At 32.6% G+C, this 18,445-nt stretch overlaps 2 protein-coding genes and 1 long non-coding RNA gene across 3 annotated transcripts; 1 reads left to right on the forward strand and 2 right to left on the reverse strand.

Annotated features, from left to right (window-relative positions):
- Nucleotides 1-3,782: 3,782 nt before the first annotated feature.
- Nucleotides 3,783-7,471, reverse strand: LOC121215334 (uncharacterized). Its single transcript, XR_005911144.1, has 3 exons — nucleotides 7,282-7,471; nucleotides 4,772-4,857; nucleotides 3,783-4,056 (listed from the first exon to the last, which is right to left on the reverse strand). It is a non-coding gene; the product is annotated as an uncharacterized lncRNA (long non-coding RNA).
- A 2,167-nt stretch (nucleotides 7,472-9,638) lies between these two features.
- On the forward strand, nucleotides 9,639-10,930 carry LOC107950547 (protein EXORDIUM-like 6). The gene is made up of 2 exons (XM_016885420.2): nucleotides 9,639-10,369; nucleotides 10,453-10,930. The coding sequence occupies exons 1-2, from the start codon at nucleotides 9,838-9,840 to the stop codon at nucleotides 10,863-10,865; spliced, it is 945 nt and encodes a 314-aa protein (XP_016740909.2). The 5' UTR covers nucleotides 9,639-9,837; the 3' UTR covers nucleotides 10,866-10,930.
- Nucleotides 10,931-15,967: 5,037 nt separating this feature from the next.
- Nucleotides 15,968-17,220, reverse strand: LOC107950915 (protein EXORDIUM-like 6). The gene is made up of 2 exons (XM_016885824.2): nucleotides 16,604-17,220; nucleotides 15,968-16,526 (listed from the first exon to the last, which is right to left on the reverse strand). The coding sequence occupies exons 1-2, from the start codon at nucleotides 17,139-17,141 to the stop codon at nucleotides 16,114-16,116; spliced, it is 951 nt and encodes a 316-aa protein (XP_016741313.1). The 5' UTR covers nucleotides 17,142-17,220; the 3' UTR covers nucleotides 15,968-16,113.
- Nucleotides 17,221-18,445: the final 1,225 nt, after the last annotated feature.

Raw genomic sequence — 18,445 nt, forward strand, 5'->3', positions numbered from 1 at the left:
CCAGGCTTCAAAACAGTCCAAAAACATAAACTCATTCTTCCATCATTTTTTAAGTAATCTTATATAGGATTGCAAATTTCCATTTTTGAAAACCTACATTCATTTCCAAATGATTCCATTTTTCCATTTTGGAGAAAACCATAATCATTCCTAAATGTTTCTCATTTCTCTTTTTCCATTCATTCCATTCATTTTTATTCAAACACGTAATTCATTTCTAGTTTCAACGAGCTAGCAGAGGGACCGATTGGACATGTAGTTGAGGCTCAAATGATTTATAATTAAGTTTTGACTTTTCACCTATTAATTATGAAAACATTTAGTCATGAATTCATTCCACTATAGTATCGTGACCGAGCTCTCCTCAACGACATACCATTATGAAAGCAACTACTCAGTGCTCGTCCAATGACCTTGTCATAACTGTGTTACCCTCAAAGGATATGCTTGATCTCTTTGGGATAATATTTGTTCTCTCAGTATGATCCAATTTTATCTCATGGTAACCATTACATCTTCCTTCATGAAAAGTCAATTACTATCAAATAGTGATCAAGTTATCTATCACAAATATCTTTGCTAACTCATAGAAACTATTTACAAAACTCAGCAGCAGCGAATTGTACCAGTTTATAGCATGACCTATAGAGTTAAGGGGAAAACCTTGCACTTCAATTCATCGAAGGCTCCCAAGATTTCCCTTTAGCTCTTAAACTATACAAGGTGATCACTGAGGTCCTTTTTCCTATCATACCTAGCCTTTGAGACTTTGAAATTGGTTGGGCATCCTATGGTGACAATGTGTAGGGCCGAGGAGTCATTGGCTTCTAGAATCTATTTCGTGTGTCCTAAATGAACCATTCGTAAATCCTGCATCTCTTTTATGAGGATTTCAACTTCATTTCTCTATGCCATTTCTCGAGTTGAAACTAGCTCGGGCACATATTCTTCGTCTTTTCTTGGCGGTACATTACGAACAGTTCTTAGGTCAACTCCAGCCCCTTTTGGCCAAGTTATTCCTCTGTTCACATTATGCTCTTGTCTAATCAAAGAGACTCTTTCCTTTTCATCTTCCCATCAACCATTATCTCGCCTCTGGCCATTCAAGAGCTCTTGCATAATGTACTATAGTTATTTTTGTTGTTGCCAGTATGTCTATTACTAGTGTTGCTGGGATTTTAGCAATTCTTGGTATTACTCTTGGAGCACCCTAAATTGTTCCTAAAGCACTGACATTTGTTGAAGGTTAGGGTCTGGGTTTTGGTTGGATTAAGCTTGAGGGTGTTGGTATTATTGTTGCTGGTAATATTGAGCATAGTAGTAGTAGTAGTACAGGTTATAATAGTAACCTCCTTAGTTCAGGTTGGTTTGATCATGAGCCATATTCTGAGCATGGTCTTATGTTTGACCATGATTTTGACCGAAGGTAGTATTGTTATTAGGGTCTTCCATTTGGAGTTTATTGAAATTTAGGGAGGAGGAAATGTTTCATGCTCACCGCACCAATTGTTGATGTAAGAATCTAACAAGGGTGGTAATGCGCCAGTGGTAGGTGATTCACCTAACTTAAGAAGAGGCAAAAAATCGCTAGAAGTGATGGTCAAAGAGGAGAGAATCTGGAGGAAGCAAGTAGGAAGTGGGGAGTAAAGGGGGGAGAGATATGAATTTCATTTTACAGGATTCGACGTGGGCTTATAAACGTCAGGTCAAAATCTAAAGAACAAGTACAACTGTATTGGCTCCATAAAAGGGACAGATCCACTAAAATATCTAAGGTGGTAATTCTCATTGGCAGTTATAAAGATAGGGTAAAACTAGTATTATTTATAGATAAAATTTAAATAAGATGAAAGACAAAAGGAAAATGAATAAATGAGCAGTTCATGAACAGATTAAGGTAGCAAACTAGCTAATATAATCAAATCTTAATTCTTAAAAAAATTAAAGTGAGCCCTTTAAATTTGTTGCAAAACACACGTACACATTTGAGTTTAGATTTGACAAAGGTTGTAATCATCCTTAAACAAGACAACCTTTTGAACTCTTAATCTTTGTCTTACAAAGATTGCATCTCAAAGAACTCTGAAATTTGCAATAGATCCTTCTCGTCTAAGTAAGGTACGCATAAATTGCATATCTTATGAACAAACCCCTAAGACATTTATGGCAATTTCATTCTTCCTTAATATGTATTTAGGCTTATCAATGTCCAAAGTAGTCATGATGATAATATAGTATTGGATCTTTTATGCTTTTTATTTATCATATAACTATGATAATATGCTCCAATCAAACCATCAATCATCACCATAATGTTAAACATCTTATATTAAATACAAAAACTAGTCACAATAATTGCAAATCACTCTTTAAAAAAATCTTTGCATCATGCAAACTAAACAATATACAAAATAAATTTAAGTGTTGATTTTGAAAATTGTTATTTATTTAAATAATAATATTGTTAGAGAAACAAATTCTAGTTCATTAAAAGAAAATATATGTTAAAAAAATAATACCGAAAAGATCAAATTTGCTTTTAATCTACTTAATTATGATATTCGTGTTAGAAATAAATACTTGAAACTATGTATACTATTATCATTATTATTTTCTAAGTAAGAAAGGTGAAGGATAAGTCGAAGGTTAAAGAAACAAGCAAGATCTTAGAGGACTCTCCTAAAATCCCAAAGTTTTAATCTTTCTGAAAGTTTAGAGTTCAGACATAAACAAGTTTGAAAGCAGAACATGAAAAAGTTCAGACAAAATATATACATGAAATATTAGAACATGATCTCAGAAAAACTAAAATGGATGTTATATTCAACAAGAACTAGGAATCTTACCTTTGAAAGCATGATGAAATGACTTAAGTCACAACCCAAGACTAATCAAATCTCTCCTCACTAACTTGTTCAATCAAAGATGATAACCAGAAATGAAGAAAATCAGAAAAAGATAGCCACTTCATGTAACACCCTTAACCCGTATTTATCGCCAGAATAAGGTTACGGAGTATTACCGGAGTTTACAGTTCAAACAAACAGAAATTCGAACATTTCATAACATATCAAAAACCAATCAAAATCATTCATATTGTCCCATATACGAGCCCTTGAGGCCCAAAATATGTATTAGAAACAAGTCGGGACTAAATCAGAAACTCAGAGAATTTTTCAGAAAACGTTGAAAATTTTCAAAGCTGCAGGGGTCACATGGCCAAGAGACACGCCCGTGTTTTAGGCCATGTGGGCATTCAAAATAGGGACACACAGCCATGTCATAGCCCATGTACATGCCCGTGTAACTCACTAACTTGGGACACACGGCCAAGCTACACGCCCGTGTGCCAGGCCGTGTGCTAGGTCGTGTAACAGCTTGACTTGCAACCCTTTGAAAACTACAGGGGACACACAGCTGTGTCACCTAGCCATGTGTCACACACGGCTGAGACATACGCCCGTGTCTCTGCCCATGTATATGAAAATATGTTATTTTACAAGCCATATTTCTCACCCAATTTGGCATCAACCTACACTCAACATTGTGCATATAAACAAGCCATATTAATGCATCCAAAACAAGCAAAATCAAGCCTTAAACATGTAGTATATTCACATACAACCAATATGCCTTTAGGCACCTCAAATTTCAAGTCTCAAACATGTGCAAATATAAACACGATTTAATCATTTAACTAACAAAGGCTTAATCAAAACTAAGCTATATTATGCCACTTGATTTACTCTTTAAAAACATATCAAAATGTACTATATATGACATACAAAAACTAGCTTCAAATGGTCATATAATTTACATATAACTTGTGCACTAAAAACACCAAATAAGTCATTCAAACAAGTACCAATTCACAACCATTCAAGGCTTACACAAAATGCATATTCAAACCAAATGGTCATATCCGCAACCAAAACCAACATTAGCCAAAATAACCTATACATGCCATTATAACCAAAATTAAACAAATCGAATGTACCAAAAGAGCCGATGGATAGTGTGATATAGCTTCGACAAGCTTCCAACCCGAACAAGCTTCTAAATCATTATAAAACACAAAAATTACACAAAGTAATCATTTAAGCTTAGTAAGTTCGCATAACATAGAATTTAACTCACCATTTATTCACATATAAGGTAAGTAAACAAAGTATATCCCAACATATATTGGCCAAATGCCTAAGCATATATACATCAATCATGTTAGTCATGTAAACACATATATAAACTAAGTCATGGATGAGCTCAACAATTAATCAAATTCCATATACTTGTATCATCCAGTTCAAATACCTATATACCATGTAATATCATTTTCCATGTAATTCATATGTATATCTGTAATAGTTTGTATCGAACTCATGTCTTATCCTATCAGAACATTACCCGTTGAACCATTTAGAATATTATTGGATACTCGGGATAGCTCACACATAGTGTGCTAAACTGTAATCCATCAATTCCTGTACATGTATGCTCATACGAGCTATGAATCTATATGCTCTCACAAGCTGCAAATCGATAAGCTCATACGAGCTGTGGTGTGTCCGCAACACATGCAGAACCTCAACCAAATCGGTAACCCTAATGACATGTCATTTATATCCTACGAATTCCTAAGGTTCAAATCGGACTCAGTAATCGACATACATCGTTGGATATGCGATCGATATTTATACATGGAAATTATACAAATCACACACATATAAGTCAATTAAAAATATAAATACGCAATTTAATTACACAAATTTACCTCGACGAGTATACGTAGATACGGAGGCGATTAATCCGAGATTTTCTCTTTGCCTCAATCTAACTCCGTATGATGTCTGACTGGATCTATACGCATAAATTTAACTTAATTCAACATATAATTCATTCAATTTAATCCAAAACATATTTTTGGCAAAATGCCATATACTTTTACTTCTTTGCAATTTAGTCCCTAACTCATAAAAATGGAAATTTACACAATTTAACCACAACTAGACCTGTCCATGGGCCGAGCCGGGCTGGGTTCGGGCCGGGCCCACAAAAAAATTTCAACCCGTTTACTAGGCCTGGGCCTGGCCCGGCCCGAAGAAAAAATATGGGGCCCGAGCCCGGCCCGGCCCGTTTTTAATTAAAATTAAAATTAAAATTAGTTTTTTTAAATAAAATTAAAACTAATTGTTATTAAAATTAATTGTTAGTAAAATTATCAAATTATTAATTGTTAATTGTATTAATTGTTGTAATAAAATCTAACATTTGATTAGTAAATTTATCAAATTATTAATTGTATTAATTGTATTAATTGTTGTAACAAAATCTAACATTTGATTAGTAAAACAAACTTGATGTTTTATTATTATTATTTTGTAACACTAGTCAAGGAAATGAAAGTAAATAAACTTAAAATAAAAACTATTATATTTTAAAAATAAAAAAAATATATTTAATATTTTTCGGGCCGGGCAGGGCCGGGCCCGGGCCAAAAAATCTTACCCGAGGCCCGGCCCATTTTTTAAACGGGCCTAAATTTTTGCCCAAGCCCATATTTTTACCCAAACCCTCCCATATTTCGGGCGGACCGTCGGGCCGGGCCGGGCCACCCGGCCCATGGACAGGTCTAACCACAACTCACTATGGGAAAATATTAAATAGGTCCTTAGCATGCACAATACTTCAATTATTTCACAATTTCACCATGTAATATTTCCTATTTTTCAATTTAGCCATTATTTGACAATTGCACTAAAAATTCCTTTACAAAAGTTGTTTATCTAACAACAACCATTCATTTTCTATCATCAAACTTCAAAACTCAAGCATGTTCATCAATGGTAAAACCCTAACAGTTTAACAGTTTCACAAATTAGTCATCGGGCTAGCTAGATTAAGCTACAATGATCTTGAAAACATAGAAATAATTAAAAACATATTAAAATTTCATACCTAATTGAACAAAATGAGCTTGCTGAAACCTAGCTCCCAAAAATGGCTTTCTTTTTTTTGATACTCGGTTGGGAAAGATGATGCAAAATGATGTTTTAATTTGGTTTTATTTATTATTAACTTTAATTACTTATTTCCAAAATCAACCTTTAAAATTCATTCAAATTTCAATATTAGCAAACCATTATCATCCACTATCTCATTAATGGGCTAATTACCATATAAGGACTTCCACTTTAAAGTTCTATAGCTATTTAATACTTTTAGCTATTAGAACACAACTATTGTACTTTACGTGATTTAGTCATTTCTATCAAATTAAGCATGTAAATGGTAAAAAAATTTTAACAAAATTTTTATACGATAATACTATCATGCTGTAGACCATAAAATATAATAAAATAATTTTTTTGACTTCGAATTTGTGATCCCAAAACCACTGTTTTAATTTCATTGAAAACATGATGTTACATTTCAAACCAAATGGCTTAATGTAGCTGCCTTTTACTCACCTAAATTTAACCAATTACTTTCACCTGGAGTGGAAGACCTCCCTATTATCCCTTTTTCAACCTCATCTTGGTTGCTTTTTTTATAGTCCAAAGAAGAGCTTTGTAAGGATCTCTCTAATGATTTTGTGATTGTTTCCATGTTTGGTGCTCTCATTGATAACCCAATTTAATGAAACAATTATCAATTCAAACCTTTGAGTAAAATTAAAAAAATTCTTGGAGAAGCACAATATTGTTATAATAGCAGAGAAAAGAAACTATGTACTTATCCCAAGGCATATTCTTTTTAAGTTATGATGTATGGTTAGCATTTTCCTTGCAAGAAATTTGGACAACCTAAAAAGTTGAAATAGTAATAGATACCATATTGAACAACCAGATCTAACATCTTTATATTTCTAAAAGAAGTAGGGGAACCTAACCCTTTTAACTCATTAACTTTGATTAATTGAAATAATAAACTACGTAACTAGCTAAGGCATATGCCTTGTATTTGCTTTAATTTCTTTTCCCCTTTTAATATGCAGATTGGATACATTAACAACCCATTACAGGAATTTTAAGAGTTGTTTAACTCAAAAAAAAAGTGCCCTATAACATGAAGTTGAAAGAAGCAGCTACTGTATTAAAGAAGAAGAAGAAGAAGAAGAAGCTGGTAGTTACCTTCTAGTATACAACAGATAAATTGTTAAATTAATCAAATATGCCATTTTTGATTCAATTACTTTGGGTAAACAACTTGCTTTAGAGGGTTCATCACACGTTTTGCTACAAATATATTATACTGTAAAATCCTGGTTTAAATCAGTAATACCTGCAACCAATGGAGCTCCCAATGCATTTTGGGTCTCAGGTGAAGATCTAAAGATCGTGTGTTCGATCCACGCTCACCGCACCATTGTTGATACAATGAATCAACAAAAGTAAAGATGGAAGTCCCAAAATGAGAGAAAATGATGTTTTCTTATTTTAGAGAAGAAAAATGGAAGTAGAAGAAGGAGCCCTCTACTATATGGTTTAAGGTTTCCTTTTATTATGTTAGGTCGGATCCTGGGTCGGACCCCAGGTTGGGTCATTTTTATTTTATTTTAATTATATAACAGAATTCAATTCCAAGGTTGAGTCTTTGGTTCGAGAAACTTTTGTAATGGGGATCGCTTAAAGATTAAATAAACAACGATATTTTTTAAGGAACAACTGAAGTAGGAGTAAAATTTGTAGAACGCAACTTCTTTTTTCAATTGAAAATTGATCCAATTGTAATATATTTGTATAAAAAAACTTAGAACAAATACAATCATCATAATATTGAAGAAAAATGAATACCAATTTCAAAATAGATAAAAAAAAACATGTTTAGTGGCCAAATCTTTTAGGAATCTATTTGTTTTCTCATCCTCTATTTGTTTTTTTTGTTAGACTAATTTTTGGGTTATTTAATTTGAGGTCTCTTCTATTTTTTGAAAAAAAATTCTAGCAAAAAGTGAGACATATCACCCTATAATTGGGCCAAATGTCCTATTATATATGGTACCATATTGATAAACAAAGTAAAATTTTAAATACTAAAATAGACATTTTCAAATTAATTGTACCATATTAGAAGATATGACAAAATACAGGGACTAAATATGATATTATCTTTTTTACGCTTTCCTTTCTTCCCTCTTAATCTCACCTGCCAAATCATATAAAAAAAAAGAGCTAGCTGACAAACATTGACGGCCAAACATCTAGAATGTTATTGTTTTTTTGAAAGGGAAATTTATCAATTTATTCTATGAATTGGATCATATGATATGATATTTGTCATAGGTGATGAAAGATAAATTCTATCAACACAAAAAATGCTTTAGTCTCAGCATAACACTCTGTCGCAACTTAAGCACGACAAATTTGGAGTGATTAGAAGCACTTAATATGGTAAGAAAATCATCCTCGGATGACCCAAAGCGATGGGTAAAAATTGGCAAAAGAATTGAGCATCCACCAAACTGGAAAGAACGATGACAAAACTATCTCTAAGATCACTTGCAAAAGCAAGACTACATGCATAAGTAAGATAAAAAAATTGTACTACAAGAACAACTAAAAACTTCTAAAAGTGAAGGCTTATTAAATAATGAAAAACAAAAATATATACATAAAAAACTTAAGACAACATAGGTCCAAACCAACTCATGAAATCATTAATTATTCTGAAATATTCACAAAACAAAAGCAAATTAAGAAGCTGACGAAAAGCTGCCCACTTTCCAAAAAAAATGCTAATGGTTAGTGGAGTTTTAGTGACGATAGACATATCATCTGTCCATCATAACTTATGAAGACAATAAAGATACTCACAAATAAATCTGCAAACTGAAAAGAGAGAAAACATATGAAGTGAATGAAGAGAAGAAAGAAGGAGAGAATTGGTGGGAGAAAAAAAGACGAACGGTAATCAACCCAAAAACTGACATTATTGCTTACAAAGTAAAAGAGAAAAAGCAATGGACAAATTATTCCTTAAAATAAATTGGTTTTCTCAATTTGGTACTTCAAAGAATTTTGCACAACGATTCAAGATTTAAATTTTATTTCTGCTACACTATTTATCCTAAAGTGTTAACACTATTAATAAAAACCAGTCGCCTCCTCTAACCAATTAGAAACTACTACGTCACACGCCTAAGTAAAATCACCTTTTTTTTCTTCAAAATCACTTAAAAATATTTAAAATATATAAATTATAAAATATATATAATGTAAAAGATTATAAAAAGGCAAATTTTATAGTTTTAAATAATTATAAATAATTTTCACCAAATTTTTTTTTTCTCTCTTTCAAGCTTTATTTTGTTGAGATCCACTTCCACTCTCACTTCTCACTCTCTTGCATTCTTTTAATATAGAATAAGAACAAAGCAAAGACTCCAAAATCAAAGAAAACATGGTTCGAAAATCAAAGAAGAGAAATGGAGGGAGAAGAAGAATAGAGAAAAAGAAAGGGCGGAAAAATGGAAAAGAAAAAACAAAGTTGACTGGAAGGGAGGGAAAGAGAGAAAATAATAAAATAATATTCTTAATTTTCTACTCATATTTTCCTTACATTATTAAGTGATTAAATCAATAATATTAGGCTTGATGATATTGATGCAAAGACTAATTCCATGTATTCTTTGATATGAAAAAAATAACATTATTTTTTATTAGAAATTCTAAAATTAGGCAGCTATCTGAGAGAACTCTTAAGGATATGAATTTGAGTCCTCAAAAATAGATAGATTTGGTTTCAAATTCAGTGCTATAAATACATATCACAATCTCATGATTCAATCATGTCTAATTTGAGTTAGAACATCAACCACCTGATTGGGAAGCCACTGCCATGGCGTCTCTTTCAATCCGCTTCCTGGCTCTTTCCCTTTCCGTCACTGCTTTATTCACTTGCTCCTCCGGCCATGGTCACACTTACGATCCTTATAACGACAAGGCACGGATGATCCACCACGGTGGTCCTATGCTCAACGGGACCGTTAAATTAGCCATCATGTGGTACGGAAATTGTGGCAAGGAAATAAAGAACACCATGAGAAACTTCATTAAATCATTGACCGTCCCAGCCAAAGCCAAACTTCAACCTCAAGTTACCTGTTGGTGGAAAGTAGTGGAAAGTTACCAATCAATGATACCAGACGCAAAGCCTGGGAAAAGCCCCAAAATCAAGGTCAAAGTGGTGAAACAATCAGGAGAGAAAACATATAAATATGGGAAAGTTTTGACTTTGCAAGGGCATATCCCGGAGCTTATCGAGCATGTCACTAAGGGCGATACTGAACTCTTACCGGTCATCGTTGCTGCAAGGGATGTCTCTATTCAAGGAATTTGCAACGGGCAATGTGCAGATCATTTACTTACTGGTAAGCTTTTTTATTTTTGGTTGTGGTAGTTAGGTCCTTTGGAGATTATTGCATATGATGATTGACGCTTTTGGAAATTACAGAGGATCCCCATCCGCGACCATACATCATAGTCGGTAACCCAGAAACGGAGTGCCCTGGAGAATGCGGATGGCCTTTCTTCCCGGCTGACATGGGTCCAAAGGGACCAGTCCTTAAACCACCAAGCGGCAACATGGCAGCAGATGCTATGGTTGTTGCCTTCGCGGGTGCATTGGTTGATGCAATCACCAACCCAATGAACGATGCTCTCTACCATTCAAACAAGGCTAAAGAACTCGGCCCAGCCACCGTTTGCAAAGGCATTTTCGGTCGTGGTGCTGCCCCTGGCAACCCCGGCGAAGTTCTCACCGACCCCAAAACCGGCGGAAATTTCAATGCCTATGGAAATAAGAACAAAAAATTCTTGCTTCCAGCCATCTGGAACCCCAAAACTAAATCTTGCTGGACTGTTTAATGTAGGTGGTTTGCAAAATTTGAGACAAAAATAAAATAAAAATTAAACATTAAATTTCTGTAAAATTATTTTTTTATTTTATTGTATTTTCAAAATCGAAGCGGATTAGAGTCATCGAACCGATTAATAAAAAATCGTTGAGCCGTCAACCAATGAAAATCGCTTTTAGACTGCAAATCCAAAAAAAAAAAAAAAATTAGTTGAATCGATTTTTATGTTTTAGATTAAACTATTTGGGCCAAGCCCAGAAAAAAGAAAGCTAAGCCCAATTATTTTATTAGAAACTGACCCACTACAAATTATTAGATAGGTAAAAGCATAAGTTTTAAATGCTACATATTTTTCCAATAATTTAAAAAAATATTATTTTCACAAAACTATATTACTTTATCATGAGATTATTATTATTATTTATATAAAATCAATAAAAATTTACATTTTTAAATATTTAATTTCATTATTTTAATCCAAACTTTTACATAGAATTTTAATAAATATATAAACAGTGCGACTTAATTGAATTTCAAAAGCTCAAGCAATTTAGAAAAAGGGTTAAAAGCAAAATTACTATAGGAAATGACTACAAGGGGTATTTTGGACTTAAATTTTATTTGCATTCCAAGTATTATATTATATAAGAAGTTTGAATATGTTAGCATATTATATTACTTTTTGGCTTAATCACAAATTTGGCCACTGACATTTATATGTTTTCTTAAAATGGCCATAATTTTATTTTTAGCCATTAACATTTGTTCTTTTTTTCAATTTGCTTTTTCTAACAAATTTAAAACCTTGAATTTATTCATTAAACCTATTAAAAAATATAGTTTGAAAAAAAAAAAGTTGATGACCAAAAAGGACTCAAAAATATAATTAGGACCATTTTGACAAAAAATACAAATGCTAGTGACTAAATTTATCATTAAGCCTTATTTTTTTAATATTGTGGGGGTATTATAATAACTTTTTTATTATCATATTTACATAGTATAATTGTTTTATTTTCTAAATATATATTATTTGAAGCAAATAGTGAATAGTGAGAGATTCAAATATTTAGTTACGTTTGCATAGTCTAATTGCTGTATTTAAAAAAGAATATATAATCCCGTGTGTTGGTCTTACAGTAAGGGTGTTCATCGCTCAATATGTGATTTGAGCTTGAGTCGCGCTAGTCGTATTAGTTTTAGGGATTTGCCTTCTTCATAATTCATAAAAAAAGGGATTAAGAGTGTAAAAAGACCCTTAAACTTTTTCAAAAAAAGCAATTAAGCTCTTTTTTTTTTCTTTTTTTTGCACTCACTTAGGTACTTTAACTTTTACAATACTGTAATACAAAGACACTTAATTTTTTTAAAAAATCAATTAAGTCCCTACTTTTTTTTTGCACTCAATTGGGTACTTGAACCACCCCTAATTTTTTTAGTTAAAACCACCACGTGTAACAACCACAACGTGACATGTGACAAAAAATAATAAAAATAAAAATTAATAAAAGTTAATAAAAAGGGATTAAGAGTGTAAAAAGACCCTTAAACTTTTTCAAAAAAAGCAATTAAGCTCCTTTTTTTTTCTTTTTTTGCACTCACTTAGGTACTTTAACTTTTACAATACTATAATACAAAGACACTTAAAATTTTTTTAAAAATCAATTAAGTCCCTACTTTTTTTTGCACTCAATTGGGTACTTGAACCACCCCTAATTTTTTCAGTTAAAACCACCACGTGTAACAACCACAACGTGACACGTGACAAAAAATAATAAAAATAAAAATTAATAAAAGTTATAAAAATAATTAAATTTTAATAAAAATATTAAAAATTAGAAAAAATTATAAAAATCGTAAATTTATTTTATAAAAAATATAGAAATATAGAAAAAAAATTATAAATTTTTATAAAGTCGTAAGAAGTTATAAAAAATGTAAAGAAATATAAAATTAGTAAAAAAAAATTATAAAAATTATTGTACTAAAAGAAGCATTTTATATTTTTTTCTATAAATTTTATTGATTTTTATTCTTTTTATCATTTTTCGCCACATGTCATACTGTGTTGCGACACATGATGACTTTAACTAAAAAAATTGGGTGTCGTTAAATTTAACGGTCACCAGTTAAAGTTAATGGTTAAAGGGTCTTTTTGATGGATTTATAATTTTTATAAAATTTTACAATATTTTATAAAATTTTTCTATTTTTATAATTTTTAATAATTTTTTATAATTTTTAATTTTTTTATTAAAATTTAATAATTTTTATAAATTTTATTGATTTTTTTTTTAAAATTTTTGCCACATGTCACACCGTGGTTGTGACACGGGGTGATTTTAACCGGAAAAATTAGGGGTAGTTAACTTTAATGGTCAATTGTTAAAGTTAACAGTTAAAGAACCGTTTTGATGCATTTTACAGTTCAAGTACCTAATTGAGTGAAAAAAATCAGGGACTTAATTGCTTTTCTTTAAAAAAGTTTGAGGGTTTTTTTAATGCATTTAAAAGTTCAAATACCTAATTGCGTGCAAAAAAAAAACAATAGTCTAATTGCTTTTTTTGAAAAAGTTTGAAGGTCTTTTTGATATATTTTAAAAGTTTAAGTATCTTATTAAGTGAAAAAAGAAGCAGGGGCTTAGTTGCTTTTTTTAAAAACAAATTAAAAACTGTTAAGTATGACTCCTATTTTCAGTCAAATTTGAGAAATAATCTTTTAGTTAAACTCTGTTTATTTCTTTCAGTCAAACACTGATTAGTTTAGATTATTTTATTATTATTTGACATATGAATTTAGCCTATAAATAGGCTCTTTTACAACCTTAGTAATAACACCCATTTAGAGATTAGAACTCATAACACATTTAGAGAATTTTGTGTTTACGTTTTGAGAGTTCTTTTTTTTTTCGGGTTTTCGGGGTTTAGTTTTTATCTCCATCTTTTATACTTTTCGTTCTTTTTTCATTATAATAAAATTATTTTTGCCCGTGGTTTTTTATCCTCTTTGGAGGAGTTTTTCTACGTTAAATTTGTGTGTTCAATTTCTCAATTTATTACGCTATTTTTGTTACTTGTTGCTTAATTGGGTCGATCCCTAACAAGTGGTATCAGAGCTAGTTCAATTTTTATAAATCAGCTCATTCAGATATGGCAACAATAAGGTTTGAAATTGAGAAGTTCGATGGTGAGAAAAAATTCAATCTGTGGCAAGTTTGGATGATGACAATTCTAGTTTAATCCGGTTTGAAAAAGGTTGTTACTGGGAAAAAGCCTGAGAATCTAAATAAAACAGAATGGGAAGAGCTTGATGAAAAGGCCTTGTCTGTAATCCAGTTGTGCCTCGCAAATACGGTATTGCAGGAGGTATTGATGGAGAAGACCTCATCCGCATTGTGGAAAAGGTTAGAAACTCTTTATGCGACTAAGTCTGTGGCTAACCGTTTAGTGTTGAAACAATGTTTATTTACGTTTCGCATGAACGAATGTGAGATTTTTAGAGATCACATCAATCAATTCATTACTCTTTTAAATTATTTAAAGAACGTTGAGGTTCATATTGATGATGAAGATCAAGCTATGCTATTATTGTGCTCTTTACCCCATTCATACAAGTTTTTCAGGGAGACCCTAATTTATGGCAGAGACAAAATCTCGTTTGAAGATGTGAAGGGTCATTTGTTGAGTAGAGACAAACTCGACAATGAGCTTCATTTGGATAGCAAGGCAGGTAGGCAAGCTTCCGTTTTAGTAGCATCAAAGAAACAAGACAAAAGGTGTCGCTATTATAAAAAGTGAGGTCACGTCAAAGCAGATTGTTATAAACTGCGAAATAAAAGAGCTACTGAGAGTAACGAGGAAGATGTAGCTGGTGCTAATTTGGCCGATGAAAGCGGTGATGATTTCTTGTTAGTGTTAACGAGCGATAACTCCAAGCTCACGTCCAAGTGGATCCTAGATTCGAGATGTTTTGTCCACATGTGTCCCAATAGAAAATGGTTCTTTACATATAGTTCGGTTGAAGGTGGAGTTGTGCACATGAGAAACTATTCATCTAGTAAGGTAGTTGGTATTGGAACTGTTAAAATCAAGACACACGATGGGACAATTAGGACACTTTCAAATGTCAGGTATGTACCTGATTTACGAAAGAATCTCATCTCCTTGAGTAATTTAGACTTGAAAGGATGCAGAATCAACATCGAGTCAAACGGTATTAAAGTATCTCATGGAGCTCTCGTTTTGTTAAAAGGTAAAAGAACTGGCATTCTTTATATTCTGGAAGGTTCTATAGTGACCGGTGAAATCGGACGTCCCTCATCCGTTACAAAGTCGAAGTCAACTTGTTTGGAGCGAAGACAACTTGGTCATAGGAGGGAAAAATGTATGACCATTTCATTGAAGAGAGGTTCTCTTTTGGATGCAGGTTTTGAAAAGTTAGGGCACTGTGTTCGTGAAAATCAGACCCGGGTTAGTTTTGATTTGGTAGTGTACAAGTCAAGGGATAGAAGTCTTCCAGCTTCTAAGCACAGATTCGACTTAGTTAATTCCCTGCATAGTTCAAGATAGGCTCGTGGCGGGCTTTAGCAAAGATGGCGTTGTGGAAATATGAGTCAATGTGGAGATTTGTTAAGTATGACTCCTATTTTCAATCAAATTTGAGAAATAATATTTTAGTTAAACTCTGTTTATTTGTTTCAGTCAAACACTGATTATTTTAGATTATTTTATTATTATTTGACATATAAATTTATCCTATAAATAGGCTCTTTTACAACCTTAGTAATAACACCAATTTAGAGATTAGAACTCATAACACATTTAGAGAATTTTGTGTTTACGTTTTGAGAGTTCTTTGTTTTCGGGTTTTCGGGGTTTAGTTTTTATCTCCATCTTTTGTACTCTTCGTTCTTTTTCCATTATAATAAAATTATCTTTACCCGTAGTTTTTTATCCTCTTTGGAGGAGTTTTTCCACGTTAAATTTGTGTGTTCAATTTCTCAATTTATTCTGCTATTTTTGTTACTTGTTGCTTAACCGGGTCGATCCCTAACAAAAACGTATTTTAAAAATTTAATTACTCGATTAAGTGAAATTGTTTTTTTGAAAATGTTGGAGGGAAGTTTCTACCGTTAATTTAATTTTTAGAAATAGAACAAAGATACAAAAGAATTAGAACATCAAAAAAAAAAACTTTTCTTTGTGTGTGTGTGTGTGTGGGTTTAATATTTTCTCTCTAATTTGCATAACCACCTCCCTTAGAGAGTCCAGCAAGCTTTAGTAGCGGGGTTCCAGATTGCAGGAAGCAAGAATCTTTTTCTATTATTGCCATGAGCATTGAAATTTCCACCAGTTTTGGGGTCGGTTTGGACCTTGCCAGGGTTTCCAGGGGCAGCGCCAGGGCCAAAAATGCCTTTGCAAACAGCGGCAGGACCCATAGGAGTGGCGCTGTTCTCATGGTAGATGCCGTTCTCCATAGGGTTTGTGACCGCATCAGCCAAAGCGCTGGCGAAGGCAATGACCATAGCATCAGCTGCCATATTGCCACTTGGTGGTTTAAGGACTGGTCCTTTTGAGCCAGGTTTAGCGGGAACGAAAGGCCATCCACATTCTTCAGGGCACTCAGTTTCTGGGTTCCCGACGATGATGTATGGGCGCGGCTTGGGATCCTCTGTAATTTCCAAAACATTATAACCAATAAATAATAATATTTAAAGAGATTCAAAGGAAGAAAAGGAAATTGGTTACCAGTAAGTAGATGATCGGCACACTTTCCATTGCAAAGTCCTTGAATGGAGACATCTCTTGCGGCAACGATGACCGGAAGGACATTAGTATCGCCCTTAGTGAGTTCCTCGATAAGAATTGGGATATGTGCTTGCAAAGTCAAGACTTTTCCATGTTTATATGCTTTATTAGTCAATTGTTTCACCACTTCCACCTTGATTTTGGGGCTTTTCCCAGGCTTTGCACCTGGCATCATGGCTTGATAACTTTCCACCACTTCCCACCAACGGGTGACTTGAGGTTGAAGGTGGTCTTTGCCTGGCAACTCCAACGATTTTATGAAATTCCTCATCGTATTCTTTATGTCTTTTCCACAATCTCCGTACCACATTAAGGCTAGTTTAACGTTCCCAGTGAGCATCGGACCATCATGGTGGATCATTTTGGCCTTATCGGTATAGGGGTCCCAAGAGTGACCATGGCCGGAGGAGGAAGTGAATAAAAGAGAGACTGAAAGTGCAAGAGCAAGGAGGCGGGTTGTAAGAGAAGAAGAACCCATTATTCACAATCTTTATTCGGATGGGTTTGTTTATTTATTTATTAGTCTAAATGATGTTCTAACTCAAATAGACGACATGATTGAAACAGGGGAGATGGTGATGGGTATTTGTAAGGTAGAATTTGTGGATAAATTATTCAAAAAGACAACTAATTTTAAGGATTCAAATTCCCAGATATCCTTAAAATTTTCTGTGGTAGCTATCAATCAAACCAACCAAACATAAGCGCTTCCTGTCCTTGAAATATATTAAAAAAAATACCTGTCAAGTTCATGTTGTGAGTTATAACCCCATCCATCGGAGACGGTAAAAGAGTGCTACGAAGTGAATATTGTTAAATTTATTATCGTTCTACAATTGATATATTTTACTTTGTTATCTGTCCTGTTTCATTATAGATGTATAATTTTAAAATTTATTATTATTTCCACAGATGTTAGATGCATCCATCTCCATCCCACCCCATTTTGCTCCACTCCAATTTAATTGTTACTACTTATCTTTAATTTATTTTAATTTTTTTAAAGTCAAGTAAATATTTAAATATAATTCTCTAGAAAATATTTAAACATAAAATGTAAGATTTTTTTTATATATTACGTTATTACATTTTTAACTTTTTAATAGTTTATATATACAAGGATAAAATGGTAAGTGTATATAGTGGAACGGGTCGAAGCAAGACAAGCAATTACCATAATTGCTCTATATCACTATCCAAAAGAAAAAAAATTTGCCCGCCCTGCATCCACTTTTCAAACAAAAAAATTCGCTCCAAATTTGAAATCCATGGGGAGGATCGGATTTTGTCATCCTTACCATCCACTCATTTCGACTACAAGCTTGGTTGAGCTTTGTGTGGATCCTAATTTACAAAGAGGGTCAATACAATTTTTTTCTTTTTCATGTTGGGTTTTGAATTTTTTTTCAATTTAATCCCTAAATTTGGTAATTTTTCTCACATTAAAGCTTGATCTTTTTTTGTCCAAGTTAGCCAATGAAATTTTCTTGAAAACCCTAAGTTTAGACCTTAATGTGTGAACAATTATTAAGTACAAGACTAACTTGAAAAAAAAAGCTCAAGCCTCAATACAATAATAATTACCTAATTCAAGTCTCAATATAAAAATTATTGTCAAATTCAAGAACTAATTTAAAAAAAAAATTCAAATCCCAATATAAAAATAGTTACCAAATTTAGTTTCCAAATAGTGATTTAACCTTTACAAAAATTACATAGTTGAAATCTAAAAAACTCTAGTGTGTTTTTCGAAGTTAGTAAAGGGAGACAACTTGGAAAGTT

The sequence above is a fragment of the Gossypium hirsutum genome, chromosome D03 (genome assembly GCF_007990345.1).
Source record: "Gossypium hirsutum isolate 1008001.06 chromosome D03, Gossypium_hirsutum_v2.1, whole genome shotgun sequence".
Lineage (NCBI taxonomy): Eukaryota > Viridiplantae > Streptophyta > Magnoliopsida > Malvales > Malvaceae > Gossypium > Gossypium hirsutum.